Genomic DNA, 20,700 nt, shown 5'->3' with positions numbered 1-20,700 from the left:
CTGGAGTGGCCCATGGGGGGAGGGTTTGCTTATTGCCCCCCAGCTCAGCCGTCTCGTGTTGGGGTTTACTCCAGTGGATGAGAGGGTCGCATCCCTGCTCCTTCAGGTTGGGAAAAGGTCTCTGACTGTCGTTTCGACCTACGGGCCATTCGATAGTGTGGAGTACCCGGCCTTCTTGGCGTCCCTGTCGGGGGTGCAGCATAGTGCTCCTCCTGGGGACTCCATTATTCTGCTGGGGGACTTCAACACCCACGTGGGAAATGACAGTGACACCTGGAGAGGCCTGGGAGGAATGGCCTCCCCGATCTGAATTGGATTGTCCGTAATGAACACCATGTTCAAGCACAAGGGTGTTCATCAGTGCACTTGGCACCAGGACACCCTAAGCAGGAGGTCAATGATCAACTTTGTTGTCATGTCGTCAGACCTTCTGCCGCATGCTTTGGACACTCGGGGGAAGAGAGGGGCTGAGCTGTCCACTGATCACCACCTGGTGGTGAGTTGGATCCACTGGAAGAGGAGAAAGCAGGACAGACCTGGCAGGCCCAAGGGCATAGTGAGGATCTGCAGGAAACGTCTGGCAGAGCCCTCGGCTAGGGATGTATTCATCTCCCACCTCCGGGAAAGTTTTGACCAGATTCCGGGGGAGGTTGGAGACATAGAGTCCGAGTGGACCATGTTCTCCGCATCTGTTGTTGATGCTGCTGCCCTTAGCTGTGGCCGTAAGGTCTGCGGTGTTTGTCACGGCGGCAATCCCCAAACCCCGTGGTAGACACTGGCAGTAAGGGATGCTGTCAAGCTGAAGGAGTCCTATCGGCTGTGGTTGGCTTGTGGTACTCCTGAGGCAGCTGATGGGTACAATGAGGCCAAGCGTGCCGCGGCCCGAGCTGTGGCAGAGGCAAAAACTTGGGTCTGGAAGGAGTTTGGTGAGGCCATGGAGAGGGACTACCGGTTGGCCTCGAAGCGATTCTGGCAAACTGTCCGGCGCCTCAGGAGGTGGAAACAGTGCTTTACCAACACTGTTTACAGTGGGGGTGGGGAGCTGTTGACCTCGACTGGGGACATTATCAGGCGGTGGAAGGACTACTTCGAGGATCTCCTCAATCCTGCTGTCACGCATTCCCTGGTGGAAGCAGAGGCTGGGGACTCGGGGTTGGACTCTTTCATCACCCAGGTTGAAGTCACCGAGGTGGTTAAAAAGCTCCATGGTGGCAGGGTTTCAGGGGTGGATAAGATCCGCCCTGAGTACCTTAAGCCTCTGGATGTTATGGGGCTGTTATGGTTGACACACCTCTTCAACACTGCGTGGCGGTCAGGGACAGTGCCTCTGGACTGGCAGACTGGGGTGATGGTCCCTCTTCATAAGAAGGGTGACCAGAGGGTGTGTCCCAACTATAGGTGGATTACACTCCTCAGCCCCCCTAGTAAGGCCTACGCCATGGTTTTGGAGAGGAGTCCGGCTGACAGTCAAACCTCGGCTTCAGGAGAAGCAATGTGGTTTTCATCCCTGCCCTGGAACACTCTACACCCTACAGGGTACTCGAGGGTTAATGGGAGTTTGCCCAACCGGTTCCCATGTGTTTTGTGGACCTGGAGAAGGCATTCAAGTGTGTCCCTCGTGGTGCCCTGTGGGGGGTGTTCCAGGAGTACGGAGTCGGGGGCCCTTTATTAGGGGCCATCCGGTCTCTGCGAAGCGGAGCAGGAGTTTGGTCCCATAGCTGGCACTAAGTCAGACCTGTTTCCGGTGCATGTTGGACTCTAGCAGGGCTGCCCTTTGTCACCGGTCCTGTTCATTACTTTTATGGCCAGGATTTCTAGGTGCACCCAAGGGCCAGAGGGGGTCTGGTTTGGGGACCAGTGGATTTTGTCTCTTCTTTTTTGCAGATTACGTGGTTCTACTACAGCCGAGTTTGAAGTGCCTGGGATGAAGATCAGCTCCTTCAAGTCCGAGGTCATGGTTCTTGACCGGAAAAGGGTGGCTTGTCCTCTTCAGGTTGGAGGGGAGTTCCTGCCTCAAGTGGAGATCTCCCGCTCGGAGCGGGAGATCGACAGATGGATCGGTGTGGCTGCCGCAGTAATGGAGACGATGTGCCGGTCCGTTGTGGTGAAGAGAGAGCTGAGCCAAAAAGCGAAGCTCTCGATTCCTACTCTCACCCATGGCCATGAACTTTGGGTCATGACCAAAAGAACAAGATCCCTGATACAAGCGGCTGAAATGAGCTTCCTCCGTAGGGTGGCCGGGCACTACCTTAGAGATAGAGTGAGGTGCTCGGCCATCCAGGAGAAGCTCGGAGTAGAGCCGCTGCTCCTCCACATCGAGAGACGCCAGTTGAGGTGGCTCGGGTTTCTAAACCGGATGCCTCCTAGACGCCTTCCTCGGGAGGTGTTCCAGGCACGTCCCACCGGGTGGAAGCCCAGGGAACGGCCATGGACACGCTGGAGGGATTATGTCTCTCAGCTAGCCTGGGAACGCCTTAGCCTCCACCCGGAGGAGCTCAAGGAGGTGTCTGGGGAGCGAGACATCTGGGTGTCTCTACTGAGTCTGCTACCCCCGCGACCCAGTTCCGGATGAAGCAGAAGACGACAACAATAAGAAAATGTATTTAAATGTTGTTGCTCCGACTATAAATAGAGCAATAATACCAAAGATGTTGCAAGTGCAATACAATTTCCACCTAGAATTTTGATCCAAATATCAAAAATGTCATAGGGAGTGACTGTCTGGCATATGTGTGCACTCACAAATAAGAGATTATTTTCCAAATAAAAATATATTTGTTTTATATATATTATAATACATATTACAAATATTTAATAGTTTTCCATGCATATAAAATTATTCTGAGTTATCAATAACCACATAAAGTGTTGATATCTATGCATAATGTCAAAACAAGTTTTGACCAAATACATTTTGTCCGCAAAATGGGTGTCATGTGGTGTGACATCATAATGTACATTTCCAACTGGCAATAATTTGGACATCTTTAGGATGAAAAGGACCAATCCCACATGAGAAGTTACAGTAGCATCTCTGGAGTGATTTGCAAAGTCATCAGGTGAGAGCAGCTTTTTTTGATTCTTTGTGAAAAAGCTTTGAATCTGACATCAACAATAGTGGTCAATGTTTTGTGTCTTACGGTGTGACATTGTTTACATCAAAAGTAAATATTCCTTACAGATTTTACCTATTAATTGTTAAAAATTATCCCCACTATGTGGCTAATTATGAGCTAACTGCAGGCTAACTTTTTTTAGTTTAGTTATAAATTATCTTATCTGGTCAGATAGTCATATGGTGTGACTATGTTTGCATGTTTGCAAGAAGTCACCAAGCAACATCTTTCACACCATTTGACAATTACTTCATTTTTACATCTCTCTCTCTCTCTTTCTCTCTCTCTATGTCTCTCTCTCTCTCTCTCTACATATACACACACACACACACATATATATATATATATATATATATATATTTTTTTTTTAAACGTAATATGTTAGTATAGCAAAACATAACTACACACTTGGAAAAAAAAAAACAAGTCTCATTCACATAAGTCTCATTTTGCAACTGAGATGCTGAGATGTTAAACCTGTCTGAATAACTGTAAACCTGGTTCCATCAACTGTACTAACAACTATTGGTCTAGAATAATAAAACAATTCAATATCCTCTTAATGTGGTTATTCATTGTTCCTTGTTTGAGCTGTGTTTTTCACTTACTAACTACCTCCCTTTCTGACAGATGTGGGACAGGACCTGTTGAGTCCCTGATCTGATGGTAACAGCATCAATGACAGCAGTGATGTGTTCTCTGCAAACATTGACTTACTTCCACACAGACACGTAGATGATGATGAGAAGCAGCAGTGTGAGTGAGGATACTCCACAGCCAACAATCAGAGTTACAGATGGAAGCAGCATCTTATCCATGTTCTGAAGGTAAGAGGACAAGAAAACATTTTACAAAAGCAAAATACAATAATCTTGGTGTGTTTAATGACATATGCTTTAATGAGAGAAACATGCCATCCTTGAGGTAGGCTTGTCTGAATAATCTATATCTTGGTATAATCAACACAGAAATATAATTTTTAAAGATACTGATTTGTGTCAAAATTAGTATAAAATGAACTGTTTTCATCCAAGCTGGCACACAACTTATAACAGCAGCTCGGACACGCAGGCACTCTGTGACTCCACTCACTTTAGCTGCAAGTTCAAACCTTCCAGAACAATAGATGTCAATGATTTTGTTCTCATCCGTTCTTGATTTTTTGTTTAGGTCACAGCATGATATGTTGCTATTTTAGCCTATTTCATGTTGTCAGACAGCTCTATTTCAAGTTCTGTTTCAGTGACTTCAAGAGTCTTTAGGTCAGGCAGTAATTAGGCCTGGGAGTGGCTGGTAAAACTTTAAAAAATGCAGTTACTAGACTGAAAAATGGGGGAATTACTTTTTCAAATACGGCCAGGTTATTTTGGACTTTTTTCTCCTAATTTATGTAATCCTAATTATGAGCACATGGCCACACACTTTTTGTAGCCATCAATTCAGTTTTAAAACCAGGTGCTGTTTGTTTAGAATCATGGAGGAACTCAGAGTTTTGTCCCAATTTCAACCAACTAGTTCTTGGTCTGAGGTAAAGCTGAATCTGGAAGCATCCTCCTTTATCTATACTCCATCTACTTTATGCAGTTTATTAGCACCAGTGGCAGTGAAAAAGTCACACAGCATTGTTACCAGTACAATACCTCACCTTGACTCCTTCAACATATTTCATGTGTCCTTAAGCAATAGCACACTGTATGTAGAGCTGCACAATACACCGAATCGTCATCCTCATCTCAATATCAATATGTGCAATATCGTAATCACAAAGGATTGCTTAGGTGCAATGTTGGGATATTTGTATTGTAAGAAACTGGCACAAAAATGCTGCACGCCAGTAATATTTTTTGTATAATGGATGGACTTTCTCTGCCCTGAATGTCCATACATGATGTATATGTTTTATAAGGTAAAGTTTATAAAATATGGTTGGGACATTGTGATAAAGGAAAAGAGAGAAAAGCATCAGGAAAATGTAGGTTAATTGCAATCAATACTGTCATCACAATATTCAGCAATAGTGTCTCAGTTCTATTTTTCCTGATATGGTTAAGTCCCAGCAGACTGTAAATGTCACCCCCTTTAGTCAAGTACACACATTATATGTAATGGGGCACACAATTAACAGTGCACCTGCTACATACAAGAGAAAGAACTTGATGAGTGTTCATTTCTTCACAACTGGACCCATGTAAAAAGCATTTTTCAGAAACGCTGATATAGATGGCCAGGAAAACAGAAGGTTTAGACCTCCCAAACCAGAACTGAATAAATCACAATTGATCAGATTCTTCAACACAAACATTTAATACACATTTCTAAAACATGTTTTCAATTTACTGAAAACAAATAAAAGATTCCTAGTTTTCTCAAATATCTATCTCACCTTGTTCCTGTGAGCATTGTGCATCGTCTCACATTGTCACCAGACTGTATTTTAATATCTCTAAGTAAGACATGTTTACATAAAAGCAAAAAATGTTTAAGTTTTGTTTTGGGTTTTTCCTCTCATCATGATTTTGTATTCCAGGGGGTGCGGTTTATGTTCTGCTACTTTTGTAATATTTTTCTTTGGTTAGATTGTGTTCTTGTTTTTCTTCACTCTCTCCCACTGCCATAGTAATCAGCTTCATTCAGTTCACCTGCGCCATGCAATTCAGTCTTCTTGTTTTCATCTGTGCCATCAACTTTATACACCTCTGTTCCGTTTACTCCTTGCTACATAACACTGTTTGCCATGTCATCTCATGCCATGCCATGCCAAGCCAAGCCTGTCCTCGACTGTTCTTCCCATGCTATATCTGCCCATGTCTATGTTTGCATCTGCTACCTCCCACTTGCTATGAGTTTTCTTTTTCTTTATTAAATATGTTACTCACCAAACTGCTCCTGCCTGCTTGTTTACATTTGGGCCCTAATTTAAGAGACAGCACCTTTGACACTTTACTACCACTTCTTTACAATAACTACTTTGCTTCATTGGACCATCTTCTTTAATATTTTCCAGTATGAGGTTTATTGCCACTGTCCATTTTGTTAGTACATTATGAACCGATGACCTGTTACAACGAAGCTGGGTTAATTGTATTTTGAAAAGCTCGATCAAAGTTGAAACCACTGGTAAAAGACTAATAAACCAACAGACTGATATCTTTTTTACTGCGTTGTGGTTAATATACTGTAGTTTTGAATCTGAGTGCATATTCACCAGCTGGGGACTTCACATTAGCTTTAATACAGAGAAAAGGTTAGTGGTCTCTTCTCAATGTGAATTCATGGTCAGTTAAAGGAAGAGTATGATCTGCTGAGTCTGAAAACACACACAAATAAACCTCATAGTTAATTATTGCCAGCTACCTGAATAACCTCAACGGACATCTGCAAGGAAACTGACAAGGTTCTGCCACACAAATGGGCTAAAAATGGTTCAAAGAAATTCCATTGGAATGTTAGTTAAATTACACAAAATTACTTAAAATGCCACAGAAATGACAAGGTGCATTTATTACACTTGGAGCTAAGAAAAGCTTAAATCTATTTATTTATTACATTTATTTTGCCCTAGGAAGCCCTTATCGCTAATAGGATAGAAGAAGAACAAATTTCAACCATAAAGCAATATTACTGCTTTTTAAAATTGACCTTGCCTTTCACAGTTTGTCTGCACCAAATTTATGACAAAGATACAAGGGTTGGACAATGAAACACCTGTCATTTTAGTGTGGGAGGTTTCAAGGCTTAATTGGACCAGCCTGGTAGCCAGTCTTCATTGATTGCACATTGTACCAGTAAGAGCAGAGTGTGAAGGTTCAATTAGCAGGGTAAGAGCACAGTTTTGCTCAAAATATTGAAATGCACACAACATTATGGGTGACATACCAGAGTTCAAAAGAGGACAAATTGTTGGTGCACGTCTTGCTGGCGCATCTGTGACCAAGACAGCAAGTCTTTGTGATGTATCAAGAGCCACGGTATCCAGGGTAATGTCAGCATACCACCAAGAAGGATGAACCACATCCAACAGCATTAACTGTGGACCCAAGAGGAAGCTGTCTGAAAGGGATGTTCGGGTGCTAACCCGGATTGTATCCAAAGAACATAAAACCACAGCTGCCCAAATCACGGCAGAATTAAATGTGCACCTCATCTCTCCTGTTTCCACCAGAACTGTCCGTCAGGAGCTCCACAGGGTCAATATACATGGCCGGGCTGCTATAGCCAAACCTTTGGTCACTCATCCCAATGCCAAACGTCGGTTTCAATGGTGCAAGGAGCGCAAATCTTGGGCTGTGGACAATGTGAAACATGTATTGTTTTCTGATGAGTCCACCTTTACTGTTTTCCCCACATCCGAGAGTTACGGTGTGGAGAAGCCCCAAAGAAGCGTACCACCCAGACTGTTGCATGCCCAGAGTGAAGCATGGGGGTGGATTAGTGATGGTTTGGGCTGCCATATCATGGCATTCCCTTGGCCCAATACTTGTGCTAGATGGGCGCGTCACTGCCAAGGACTACCGAACCATTCTTGAGGACCATGTGCATCCAATGGTTCAAACATTGTATCCTGAAGGCGGTGCACCAATACACACAGCAAGACTGGTGAAAGATTGGTTTGATGAACATGAAAGTGAAGTTGAACATCTCCCATGGCCTGCACAGTCACCAGATCTAAATATTATTGAGCCACTTTGGGGTGTTTTGGAGGAGCGAGTCAGGAAACGTTTTCCTCCACCAATATCACGTAGTGACCTGGCCACTATCCTGCAAGAAGAATGGCTTAAAATCCCTCTGACCACTGTGCAGGACTTGTATATGTCATTCCCAAGACGAGTTGACACTGTATTGTCTGCAAAAGGAGGCCCTACGCCATACTAATAAATTGTTGTGGTCTAAAATCAGGTGTTTCAGTTTCATTGTCCAACCCCTGTAGTTGCTGTATGCGAATTATCTTCTTGATGCACCAGAGATGTGCAATGTTAGACTTGAGGAGGGGAAGAGGTTAGCCTTCCATCAGGATACAACCAACTTTAATCAGGGATTTAGATAAAAACCTAGGCATGTGCTGGCCCAGTCAAAGTCCAGACCTAAACTTGAAAATCACTGTTCATAGATGCTATCTTTCCAAACTGACTGAACCTGTGCTGTTTAGCAAAGAATGAGTGTGTTTCTGACATGTGCAAAGTCAGCAGAGACATATCTAAAATGAGTTGTAGCTGTAAATACAGCAAAGGGTGGATTACTGAAAAATACATTGAAAGTTTTAATATCAAAAAACATGAAAGCTTCAGTACCAACCCTACAGCTAACAGTGCTTTAGCTCAATGTATTGAAAAAAAAACAATGTGCTCACTGAGCTGTCTTATGGCACTGTTCTAATACTTCTAATATTAAAGACATTTAAAACAATAAAAACATTACTCTTTTATTAAATCTTTCAAATCAACACTTATAACATCACAATACGTTGACCAAAGGTTACTCTACTAACTGTAGAGCAGTGGTTGAACTAGACTTTATATAAGGGCTAACCACAGGGTGGGCAAAGTTTTCTCAGGGGAGTCCCTCTACTAAGAAAGTAAAATATTCTCTTTCTCCAACTTGGTACCTAAAGAACATACTTGGACAAATATATCTCTCTACTTGGCATTGCCAGGTGTATCTAGCCTTCTCTCAGTTATAGGGGTCATTCTTTGTGATTTGATCCTAAATGGTAAAAAAAAATTAACCTTATTGTCAGTTATCAGTTTCCCAATGAGCCCTCTGTCCAATATTATGACGTGGCACCTCTTCTGTTTTTCTACTTGCATTTATGGAGTAACACACTAAGAGTAACTTTTCTCAGCCGAGGCATACATGGCATTAATGTGTTCTCATTAAATTCACCATGGTGTCTATACACGCACTTGAGGTGCAGCTAAACCACTGCAGTTCTTATGTTAGGCAATAGATGGTGCTATAGATAAAATCTGCCTGTATTCAACAACTGGTAGCAGAAGAGTCTAAAGAGGGGTCAGGTTCCAGTCATGTTTTCTTTTCACTCTCCTAATACATCTTTAACTACAAAGTTTGGCCTTTTACAGTGCCTTTCGAAAGTACTTGGCCCCCTTGAACTTTTCAACCTTTTGCCACATTTCAGGCTTCAAACATAAAGATATAAAATTCTAATTTGTTATGAAGAATCAATAACAAGTGGGACACAATCGTGAAGTGGAATGAAATTTATTGGATGTGTCAAACTTTTTTTAACAAATAAACAACTGAAAAGTGGAGCGTGCAATATTATTTGGCCCCTTTACGTTCAGTGCAGCAAACTCACTCCAGACATTCAGTGAGGATCTCTGAATGATCCAATGTTGTCCCAAATGACTGATGATGATAAATAGAATCCACCTGTGTGTAATCAAGTCTCCGTATAAATGCACCTGCTCTGTGAGTCTCAAGGTTCTGTTCAAAGCGCAGAGAGCATCATGAAGACCAAGGAACACACCAGGCAGGTCCGAGGTACTGTTGTGGAGAAGTTTAAAGCCGAATTTGGATACAAAAAGATTTCCCAAGCTTTAAACATCCCAAGGAGCACTGTGCAAGCAATCATATTGAAATGGAAGGAGTATCAGACCACTGCAAATCTACCAAGAGCCGGCCGTCACCTCTAAACTTTCATCTCGAACAAGGAGAAGACTGATCAGAGATGCAGCCAAGAGGCCCATGATCACTCTGGATGAACTGCAGAGATCTACAGCTGAGGTGGGAGAGTCTGTCCATAGGACAACAATCAGTCGTACACTGCACAAATCTGTCCTTTATGGAAGAGTGGCAAGAAGAAAGACATTTCTCAAAGATATCCATAAAAAGTCTCGTTTAGAGTTTGCCACAAGCAACCTGGGAGACACACCAAACATGTGGAAGAAGGTGCTCTGGTCAGATGAAACCAAAATCAAACTGTTTGGCCACAATGCAAAACGATATGTTTGGCGTAAAAGCAACACAGCTCATCACCCTGAACACACCATCCCCACTGTCAAACATGGTGGTGGTAGCATCATGGTTTGGGCCTGCTTTTCGTCAGCAGGGACAGGGAAGATGGTCAAAATTGATGGGAAGATGGATGGGGCCAAATACAGGACCATTCTGGAAGAAAACCTGTTGGAGTCTGCAAGAGACCTGAGACTGGGACGGAGATTTATCTTCCAACAAGACAATGATCCAAAACATAAAGCCAAATCTACAATGGAATGGTTCACAAATAAACGTATCCAGGTGTTGGAATGGCCAAGTCAAAGTCCAGACCTGAATCCAATCGAGAATCTGTGGAAAGAGCTGAAGACTGCTGTTCACGAACACTCTCCATCCAACTTCACTGAGCTCGAGCTGTTTTGCAGGGAAGAATGGGCAAGAATTTCAGTCTCTCGATGTGCAAATCTGATAGAGACATACCCCAAGCGACTTGCAGCTGTAATTGCAGCAAAGGGTGGTGCAACAAAGTATTAACGCAAGGGGGCCGAATAATATTGCACGCCCCACTTTTCAGTTTTTTATTTGTTAAAAATGTTTGACATCCAATAAATTTAATTCCACTTCACGATTGTGTCCCACTTGTTGTTGATTCTTCACAAAAAATTCAAATTTTATTTATTTATGTTTGAAGCCTGAAATGTGGCAAGAGGTTGACCAGTTCAAGGGGGCCGAGTACTTTCGCAAGGCACTGTAAGTGTAACTTTTTAGCCATTTTTAGAGTCTATGAAAAATTTTGTAAAATGATTCCCTCTGTTTTTTTATTTAAGCATGGGTATGCTGGCTTTTAGCGAGTAACCCCAAAAACAGCCTACCTAGGTGCGCATATAGCACCTTGTGCATGGATAGAAACAGCAACCATAATTAATGTCTGTTTACATTTTTTCTTCTAATCACGCATCTTTCGATGCAAGGTGCAGTGACCTGTCACTCACTTTGGGTGGGACATGGGGTGTCCAATCGGATTCCATAGGTGGCCAATGCTACCCCAGGCCATCCTTCTAGCTCTGCCCATGCTATAGAGAAAAATCTGAAGCCCAGCTCTAATAGAAACACTTAATTTTCAAAGTTACTATTTGATTTTGCTTCAAGTCTTTATGCTTTGTGACGTGCTGGGTTTTTTACATGTATTTTATATTTTTGATGTATTTGGTGTATATCTTTTTTTCTTTGTTCTCTGGAAAAACCCTACTTGAATAACCCTGTGTATGAAAGGTGCTATACAGATAAACTTGCCTAACCATACCATTGAGGTTACACAGGTGGTAAACAAGAAGCAGAGCTGGTCCTCAGTTGCTCAAAAACAAAATTATTGCTGGACATGCAGATTTGACTTCAGACTTTGTCATTTTTAATGCTGTTGACAAAGACTGAGAACTACTTTGGATACTTTGTAAAGCAGCTTCCTCCGGCGATATTATGCTGTTTTTGTTTTTAACAAAACTGTAAGTGAGACGCTAAGTTACTCTAATGAAACGTAGCATCTGGCTGCTCTTCTAAATGCTGAACACTGGTCTGACATGTCATTACTCATAAATCTTCACATACTCAGTTCCTATTTGGGCTAACTCACTATATGTACTTGATAGTAATTTTGTGCTCAGGTCAGTTGTCAGTGGGCAGATTATTAGTCGAGGGCATTCCTATTTTCACCAAAACGTTGGTTATTGGTTGGTTTTTTGCAAATAAGTTTAAAGGTGGACAGGTGAAAAGTCAAATATTTTATTTGATTGGGATTAGAGCTGTCAGGTTTGTTGTTTTTATACTGCTGTTGGAAGGAGGGTCAGAGGCTGAGGGTCAGTTCACCACTGCATTATAGACTTAAACATTATTACAGTGATTAAGGACTTGGGCTGCACGATATCTAGAAAATATGTAACTGTTATTCTATGGTGGAAAATTATTATTATTATTATTATTATTAACATTTTTGTTATTCTGTTTTCTTTTTTTTTACCATTACACATTGTACCCACCAATCTGTGAGGTTAAGTATCCTAGCCACTAAAAATAAAAATCAGTTGTGAGCATTAAAGGGCATGTACAGTCCATCCAAGCAGTCCTTTGTGATTGCAGTCCGCACACATTGTTGTTGAGATTGGTGACAACTGCGATTCATTTAATCCAATGTAACAACAGAAACCTGATCAGTGAGCATGTTACACTCTGGAGCCTTAAAAGAAAAATGGCAAAGGGTTGCAACAGTGTAAAGGTTTAAGTTCATTCTACAAGTAATCACACACCAAATCAGTAACTGCTCATCTCTAATCCTGTGCTGTATCCCAGTGAGTAAAGTCAGGGTGAGGACAGGGGCAGTGGTAGTAATAAGATCTGTTGTTGTTCACAGGTGGAGGGTTGGTAGACGTGTGGGGACAGGCGCAGGCAGGCAGGCGTACACCCCTGTGTCCACCACCATCTCGTCTAAGCAGAGGATAATTGGCTGAGTTTATAGCCTGTCTTGTATCTCAGTTTGATGTGTGTGGTGACCAAGTTAATTAAATCCCTCTGATTAATCTACGCTGCAGTGAGTTCCTACTCTAAAAGCAAATGGGTAGAGGAAGGATAATGGGTGCAGTGGAATGAAAAGACTTCGGCTGAGACAGACACACTCTTAGTTCCTCGGCTCACTATGGCGGTGCCTGGCTGGTAGTCTTATACCAAATCCAGAAGTAGGACAATTAGCATCAACAAGTAATCAGACCACGTTATATCACAGAGGCAGAGACAGGCAAAAATTTAAATGGATTACAGTAAAACATGCACTATACTGCCAAAAGTATTCGTCTAGGCCTTTTAGGTCAATGAATTTACTTGTTCCAATTATTTCCCTGACTACCAGCACCTACACATGCAGGCTGCTTCTACGTTTGAAAGGACAGGTAGGATACTCTCAGGAGCTCAGTAAATTCTAGCCTGCTACCATGATGTCACTTGTGCATTAAATCTAGTCATAAAATGTCCTCACTATTATATGCCATAGCCAACTGTTTGAGGTATTATACAACTCAGAAGTGAATAGAAATGAAAGCAACTCATCCACATACCGATAGGATGCATAGAATCACAGATTGAGTTCTGCAGATGCAGAGGTGAATAGTGAGCAGAGGTCATTGCTCTTTCTGCAGTCAACATCTACAGACATCTGAATTGCATGTGGCCTTCAAATTAGCTCAGGCCTTCAGCCTCCAAATTAGCTCAGGAACCTTGCATAGAGAGCTTCATTGAATGAGTTTTAATTGTTGAGCTGCATCTTCCAAGTCTTACATCACAAAGTACATTGCAAACCTTCACATGCAGTGGTGTAAGGCCTGCTGCCACTCACTTTAGAACACTAGAGATGTGTTCTCTAGAGTAATGAACCACGACTCTCTGTTTGGCAAATCGATGGATGAGTCTGAGTCTAGCAGTTGCCAGGAAATTGGCACTTGCCTAACTGTTGTGTCAAGTTTGGTGAAAGAAAAACACTTTCAAAATACCAAGACATCTTGGACAGTTTTAATTCCCAACTTTGTGGGAACAGTTTGGGGATGGTTCCTTTCTGTTTCAACATGACTGTGCACCAGTTCACAGAGCAAGGTCCATAAAGACATAAATGAGCAAGAAGAATTTAAATGGCCTCAAAAGAGTACTGACGTCAACCCAATAAAACACCTTTGGCATAAATTAGAGTTGTGAACAACCCTTGCCTTACTGTCCCACTTTAGTGTCTGATCTCACAAATGTTCTCCTGGAAGAAGCACATTGCTTAGCTGACATCATAATAAGCTCTTTGGATTAAGAATGAGATGTCACTCAAATGCATGTGTGTGAAGGCAGACAAGCAAATACTTTCAGAAATTTGGTGTATGTACTTTAGACACCTATCAGATGATGGAGCTGCAATTAATGGTGATCTGCTGATCAAGGTATTCAAAAAATGATTAGGACTGAACAGTAAACCGTCAACTAACTTGTTCATATTTTTCTTATTTGTCAGGGAACATGTAAAAGTCTATCAAATTCATAAGACAAAAACTGCACTGTAACACAATTAGTCACTGGCAAATTAGCACTGGAAAACCTGAGCCAAATAAACTCAATGCAAACACTGACAGTAAAAGTGAATCAAACTGAACCAATGGTCAGATTTGGAAATTATTTGGTACATCATTGATACACATGATGTGTAAATACAGTTGGATTCTAGGTGTGCATGAGGCTGGGTGCTTATTTTGTTTAATTGCTGGGCATGCACCGATGCAAGAGTCTGATGAGGTAGTGACACACTTCATGAAACTTTGCTCTCTTTAGGTATTTCCACTAAAATGGGTTGACTTTCATCTCGTTCATTCTCAGTAGGTTGATCTTTTCCTTGATGTGTCTGTTAGACTGATGAATCCAATCTTTTGACCACAGAATTTGATTTTGTTACTGATAAGATTTCATGGTAGCTGAATTGGAATGGTTTGGCTGTTTTATTTTTATATGTGATGAGAACAGACAGTAACATGAAAAAAGGGCATGTGAAAGAATGCAGGAAAATCACATCTCACAAGCCAGCAGGAGCTCATAACAAAAGCTTCCCTCAAAGTACTATCAGCGAAATGTTCTCTTTCTATAGGATACAATCTAACTGAGCCAGGAGGGCAAATAATAAATCCAAATAATACTAATAATAATACAAATTAAAACCAGAGTTAAATTCTTTCTGTGTCATTTCCATAAGTCATTCCTTAATTACTGCTCTCTTCTCACCCCGTTTTGACAAAATGATGTTCGGAGCTATAGAAAAAGAAAACGAGATGCCTGAGAGAAAGTACTATCACAGTATTAAGTCATCTATATTTTACTCATAGTCCACTGTATGGAAATGAGGTCACAAAACAGCAACAGATATCTACTAGCAGGAGGCCGATCACACTTACTGTCAACTGGTCAGTGGTCAAAATCTGTCACATGGATGTGAAGATATGGTGCAATGCAAAATCCGGTGAAAAGAAGATAACCTTATGGATTCAATTCAATTATTTTTATCAAGCTAATACAACAGAATACTTGGCTGAACAAAAGGTGAGTAAGGGAATAATTGGGAGCCACCTTCAACATGTCTTTAAAATCAGTTGAAATTGTGACTATTTTGGAATGGAAATGCACAGAGAAATCCGCTGGAGACCAGAATTAGTCAACTTTTAGCTTGATCAGTCCTGACCACTGATCAGCTGATGAGAACCCTAAAAGGTTATAGCAACCACAATTCTCTTTGTGTGGAAGCTGTTATTGAAGGAGAAAGACTCAAAGTTCGCAGTTTTCAGTATGTGTGACGTGTTTAAAAATGATGTTAGAAGATGCATTGGGATGTAGGAAGTTGTTAAAAAATAATTTATTTTCTGCAAAAAACATTCTTGTTGCAGCTGTTTATTCAGGCTGCAACAAAAGAGAGCTACATTTTGTGGATGCGAATCGTTTCACTCCTCTGCCATTTAGTACTTTTACAGTCTAGGTTGTTATATACACAACCTTTTCAGGTATAAAGAGGAGCTGTCTGCCACAGGACCTAAATTTATACATGCCTTGGGGACATTTGTTTAGATTTGAGAGGAAGCAAATCGACTGTATTACTTTTCCTAGCAGGCCGAGACATACTGAGATTATAGTCCTCTTCCCCAAAACCTTCCTCTCTTGGGATGCGTCAGGAGCTACTTCTGTTAAATCACTAGGGCATCTTTAATAGATGTCAAAACTACCTTAACTGGCACTTTTAGACATAAAGAAACCAGCACTCTCTTCAAAGTCCCAAACAAACAGGCAAGATTCTTATCCCTAACGATAAGCCCCACTGCCTTTTAAAAGAAGCTCCTTAGAGCACCTTGTATTTGTCATCTCATTCTTTCAATCTCAGTACCCACAGCATGTGATCATAACTGAGTTCTCCAACACTCTATATGGTTGAACATCAATCTTTCACACCTTTTCAGGCCGAACAGTAAACAAGCTGCTTTATTCACACAATATCAACACATTCCTATAACTGACACTGATACACGTGAGAATGTCCTTACAGATACGTTTTATTTCCACAAGCTGGATTTGTCACATTCAGAGCAGCAGCAAAAGCAGGATCAGATCTTAAATGTCATTAGTCCCAGTTCTGCTCCACTCTTTACAGATAGTAGCATTACTTAGAAATAAAGCCTTTTTTCTGTGGAAAATATCTGCATGTCATTGCACAGAAACACACAACAGAGTCACATAAAGACAAATTCTCAAAAAGATTTTGTAAGCTGACACCATGACGGCCTGAAGCCCAAAAATCTCAGCCATTTCCATTTGTTTCTTTGTGCCTTTTACAATGGGAGCTAATTGGTCAAACGGGCTTGTCAGCATGTCTACAAACGTCAGGCAGCAAATTTTAAGTAAAGAAAAGGCTTCTGCAGCCTTACAGAACCAAAAATGGTACTTCCACAAGCTCAGTCATTCATCCTGTTCAACCTAACCATTCATGGGCTCAGTACTGGCGGGAAACTGTAAAGCCTCTAACGGCAGTTTTTTATTGACACAAAACAAAGGCAGCAAAGGCACATATAACAGCACACTACAAAGTGTGTTTAGAGAAGGAAGGATAGAATAACAAAAAAGGAAAGATAGTGGGATTAAAAAGAGTATGAGACTTAAAGGACTGAATTAAAGCAATAGGAATGACAGACTTTGGGGTGTTTGTCATGCTGGGGCTGTAGCACCATAGCTGCAGACAGAGAGGTGACCATGACTATCTCACCAAATAGCATGACGTGGGGGAAGGGACAGCAAAATTAGGAAGCAGCCTGGTGGATGCACTACTTCGTAAAAGGATACTAGTTGATTGGTCATCATTGGTAAGAATTCTTACATCACATATGTAGATACACCAGCAGTTCTGTAAAGGAGCGAAGATGGCACAGCAATTCTACACTTAAAGCTAACAATGTGATGGGTGGAGGCTTCTTAAAAAAAAAAGTAATGAATAATGCTTTCACTAAAAGCAACACTGCATCAAACTCATTTAGCACATCATATCATATATCTATAATGATACAAAGAACACATGCCCCTTTTATACTCTGGTTTTACATATTCTGCACACATCTAGGGCAATCTTTCTAAGCTGGTGGGTCTTGAACCAAAAGTGGGTTGTGAACCCAGTTTCACTGGGTCGCAGGCCTGTGTCTTGACAAAAAAAAGGCAAAGGGGGAAAAAAAATCAATGGAGTCTGGTCTATTTACACTACACAGTAGGTGGCAGTAGTGTCCTGCAATGCGGGTTAACAACTATCATGTCACACTATAGAAGAAGACATGCAAAGTTTGGTTACATACACAATTAATTTAGAATGAAACTGCAGGTGCAAAGCAAATAATGTTAGATGTTGATTCTATTTTGCTTTAGTGCATAAAAATGTGCATTAAAACTGTATTTAAAATTTTATTTTTAGGTCTAGACAATAAATATATATAACAAAAAATTCCAAAACTGAGAAGTAGATGTGATGAGAGAGAGAGAGTGAATTATTATTACAGCAAGTACAAGAGGATAAATGGAACAGACTGTACAAAGAGAAAAAGAAGTGAGACCGGCAATACATAACAAAACTAAAGTATCCCAACACACTACTGCATCTCAGCCTTTCATTTCATTGCCATAAAAATAAGAAAATGGGACACTCCAGCATTCCCTTGCTATGGATCTGTAGCATATACAATTTGACCACCAGCTAATGCAGGCTATCACAAATGTTTAGTAACTGTTAAAATTTCTAATGCATGAGCGCTGCACCTCTCACACACCATATAAACTAATGTGTGCTGCTGCAACAGAATATAAAACTTAAATCCTGTAGGAGTGACATCACTTAATCACACACTATGCTATACTGTCTGCACTGATGACAATTCACACATCTGGCATGCTGAAAGCTTGAAACTGAAACTGATGATAATTGGATAATCAGTTGATCCTTGAATATGAAAAAAAAAAAAAAATAAAGACATTGATGTCAAAGCAAAAGTAACATACTCATAGCAGCAGAACAATGAATGTTACACCCTTGATCCCAATATACCTCCACTTTTCAGAAGGAGCACAATAAAAGTGGCTGAAATGCTTTAAAGTTATGACAGGAATGATGTTCCCTTTCATTTCTCATGTTTAGACTTCCATAACCCATGTTTTTCAAAACACCTGCATGCACATCAAGACACAATATGACAGCAGCGTTAGACTGAGAAAAGAAAGAACAAAGACTATATGTAGTCAGTCACACAGATCTAACAAAGCATGACAAAATCAAGTTCAAAGTTAAGAAGACTCAAGGAACTCTTACATGATATCATAACTAACAGGAAGCCTCCGGATTCTTAAAATGACCCAGAAGGCCTCCCTCAGATCCTGCAAAGATTATCGACATTGTAGCTGTGTTTCATTTACATTTTACCAGAGTCTCCTTCAACTGTCAAGGCAGCATCAAATTAAGTTTTCTCTGATAGGTAGTGGCAGGCACAAGATCATTCCTCAGGAAAACTGTAACTTATAGGGCATAGAGAAAGGAATTCCCCTTACTAAAGATGGATTTAAATGTGGAACCAACAAAAAACCAGAGGATGGATGGATGAGTGGGGGGATTGATAGATGGGTCAATGGATGGATTAAGGAAAAATTTAAGGATAAATGGACATACAGGTTGAGACATAGATGCATGAACTGCTAAATGGATGAAAGTATATAAAGGACTGGGATTAAAAATAATAATAAAAAAATATTTTTTCCATGCTTTCTTACTCCACTTAAATTAAAGCCCATACTAAACCTTTCCGATATAGGAACCATGTATATTGGTGCTGAAAGTAAACACGTCTTTTACTATTTCTTGTTCTTTGTGACTTATCGTTGTAAAAATAAAAACATTAAAGAAGAAGCAAGTTAACTGCCACTGAGCGCTTTATTTTTCTGCCAAGTTAAGGCCAAGCTCTTTCACAGCCTCATCTCTGGGCCATAAGCAGCAGGACGAACAGCATGCTTCCTGCTATGTCTTTAAGAAAGCCTTGGTGCCAACGCTGTTGCCAAGGCAACTGGTGAAAAATGCTTTTGAGGCAATATAGCTACAGTCTAATAATAACTAATCACAGAGAATAAAAATTCCCTACAAAGACACTGGCCTGTTCACCGATGTAACTGGGCCACTTCTGAGTGTTTAGGATTCTGCTGGGATTTTCTACATGCCTCTCTGTGAGCCTATCAGCACAGGGATGGATCACACTGTAAGGCCATTGTTGTGTTTATCTTGCTGTAGCCCCCAGCATATTACAGTAAATATGGATGTAATTTATATCAGCATGTATGCACATTAAATAAACATTTTTCCTGCTTTGTATGCATCGTTTTCAGATTACTCAAGTGCCAGACAAGACATTCCCCTTGGACAATTTCCAAGGGGCCTGCTTACCATGGACACGCAATTGACCATTTAATATGTTAAAACACGTTATTACTGACATCAATACTTGGTGTAGCAATGGAAAAAAGCTATTAAAAAGGGGTGGGGTTTGTATTATCATCATCGTTTTGGCATTAATGTAAATCTCACTTAGCTTGTGTGAATTAATGCACAGATTAGCCAAGTGCTGCACCCCCTGTGTGTTTCTCCTCTTGGATAAAATAAACAGCTACACAAATACAGATACCTGCAAGAATCATTTTCCTTGACAAACTAATAATCTTTAGCTGCACGGCTCTGGCATGGCGAGACAGGGAGAAGAAAGGAGTGTGAGAGAGACAGAGAGGGAGGATCTGTTGATATGGAAGGACAATAACGCCCTTTGGGGGGAAAGAGAAATACAAATAAAATAAGAAACGCGGATAGATTAAAATAACAACCCGAACAAAAACACAGTCTGCGACACCTTCAACGTCAACGGAAGTCAAGGCAGCTTTGCAGCACTTACCATTTCGGGGTTTAGCCGTGCTAAAATGGCGAAGGTGGACAGTCTGTCACACACGCATTTGGTTCTGAATGAGTCGACGAGCACGGCTCTGCAGCCCCTGGCAGACCAGGATCCCAGCAGAGAGGAGCTGCACGGAGACAAATACACACAAACACACACACACACCCAGAGAAAAGCGATGCGGTGAATACAGAGCCTGGAAAAAAGAAAAGACACAACGCGCTTCAAATCCCACCACGTTTACACCGGCTTTTTAATCCGTTTTCCTTCTCCGCCGGTTGGGCTGCAGCAGGAGCGGAGAGGAGAGGAGAGCCCAGTGAGCGCGGCTAGAAGCGGCAACACACCGCTAATTATTAGTATTTATATTCACTTATTAGTATTAGTATTAATATGTAACTACTGGATACACTTAAATGATTGTTCATAATCTTGACTTAACTTAATAATTACACAAGCATTTATCTTTCTATTTCGTTTTTTCTTGATTTCTTTTTAAAACACCAATGTGCACTGTTAACAAAGAAAATAAAGAACATGTCTAATCTGGTTGCAGTTTGGTCCACATGCAGACCAGCGGTGAGTTTATAGTGGTTTGTTTGGCAGGGAGATGGCAGCTCTGTGGC

General features: G+C 41.2%; 1 protein-coding gene across 6 annotated transcripts in view; it reads right to left on the bottom strand.

The window, feature by feature from the left end:
* adgrb1a (adhesion G protein-coupled receptor B1a) overlaps positions 1 to 20,700 on the bottom strand; it is a 266,143-nt gene that overhangs the window by 47,817 nt on the left and 197,626 nt on the right. For all 6 annotated transcript variants that reach the window (XM_047360511.1, XM_047360510.1, XM_047360509.1 and 3 more), the window contains 2 exons: positions 20,078 to 20,204; positions 3,834 to 3,937 (listed from right to left, as the gene is read on the bottom strand). In XM_047360511.1, the coding sequence (XP_047216467.1) occupies positions 3,834 to 3,937; positions 20,078 to 20,204 (231 nt within the window). The remainder of the gene's footprint in view (positions 1 to 3,833; positions 3,938 to 20,077; positions 20,205 to 20,700) is intronic.

The sequence above is a fragment of the Girardinichthys multiradiatus genome, chromosome 3 (assembly GCF_021462225.1).
Source record: "Girardinichthys multiradiatus isolate DD_20200921_A chromosome 3, DD_fGirMul_XY1, whole genome shotgun sequence".
In the NCBI taxonomy this organism is placed as follows: Eukaryota; Metazoa; Chordata; class Actinopteri; order Cyprinodontiformes; family Goodeidae; genus Girardinichthys; species Girardinichthys multiradiatus.
This window is presented reverse-complemented; position numbering and strand designations above follow the sequence as displayed.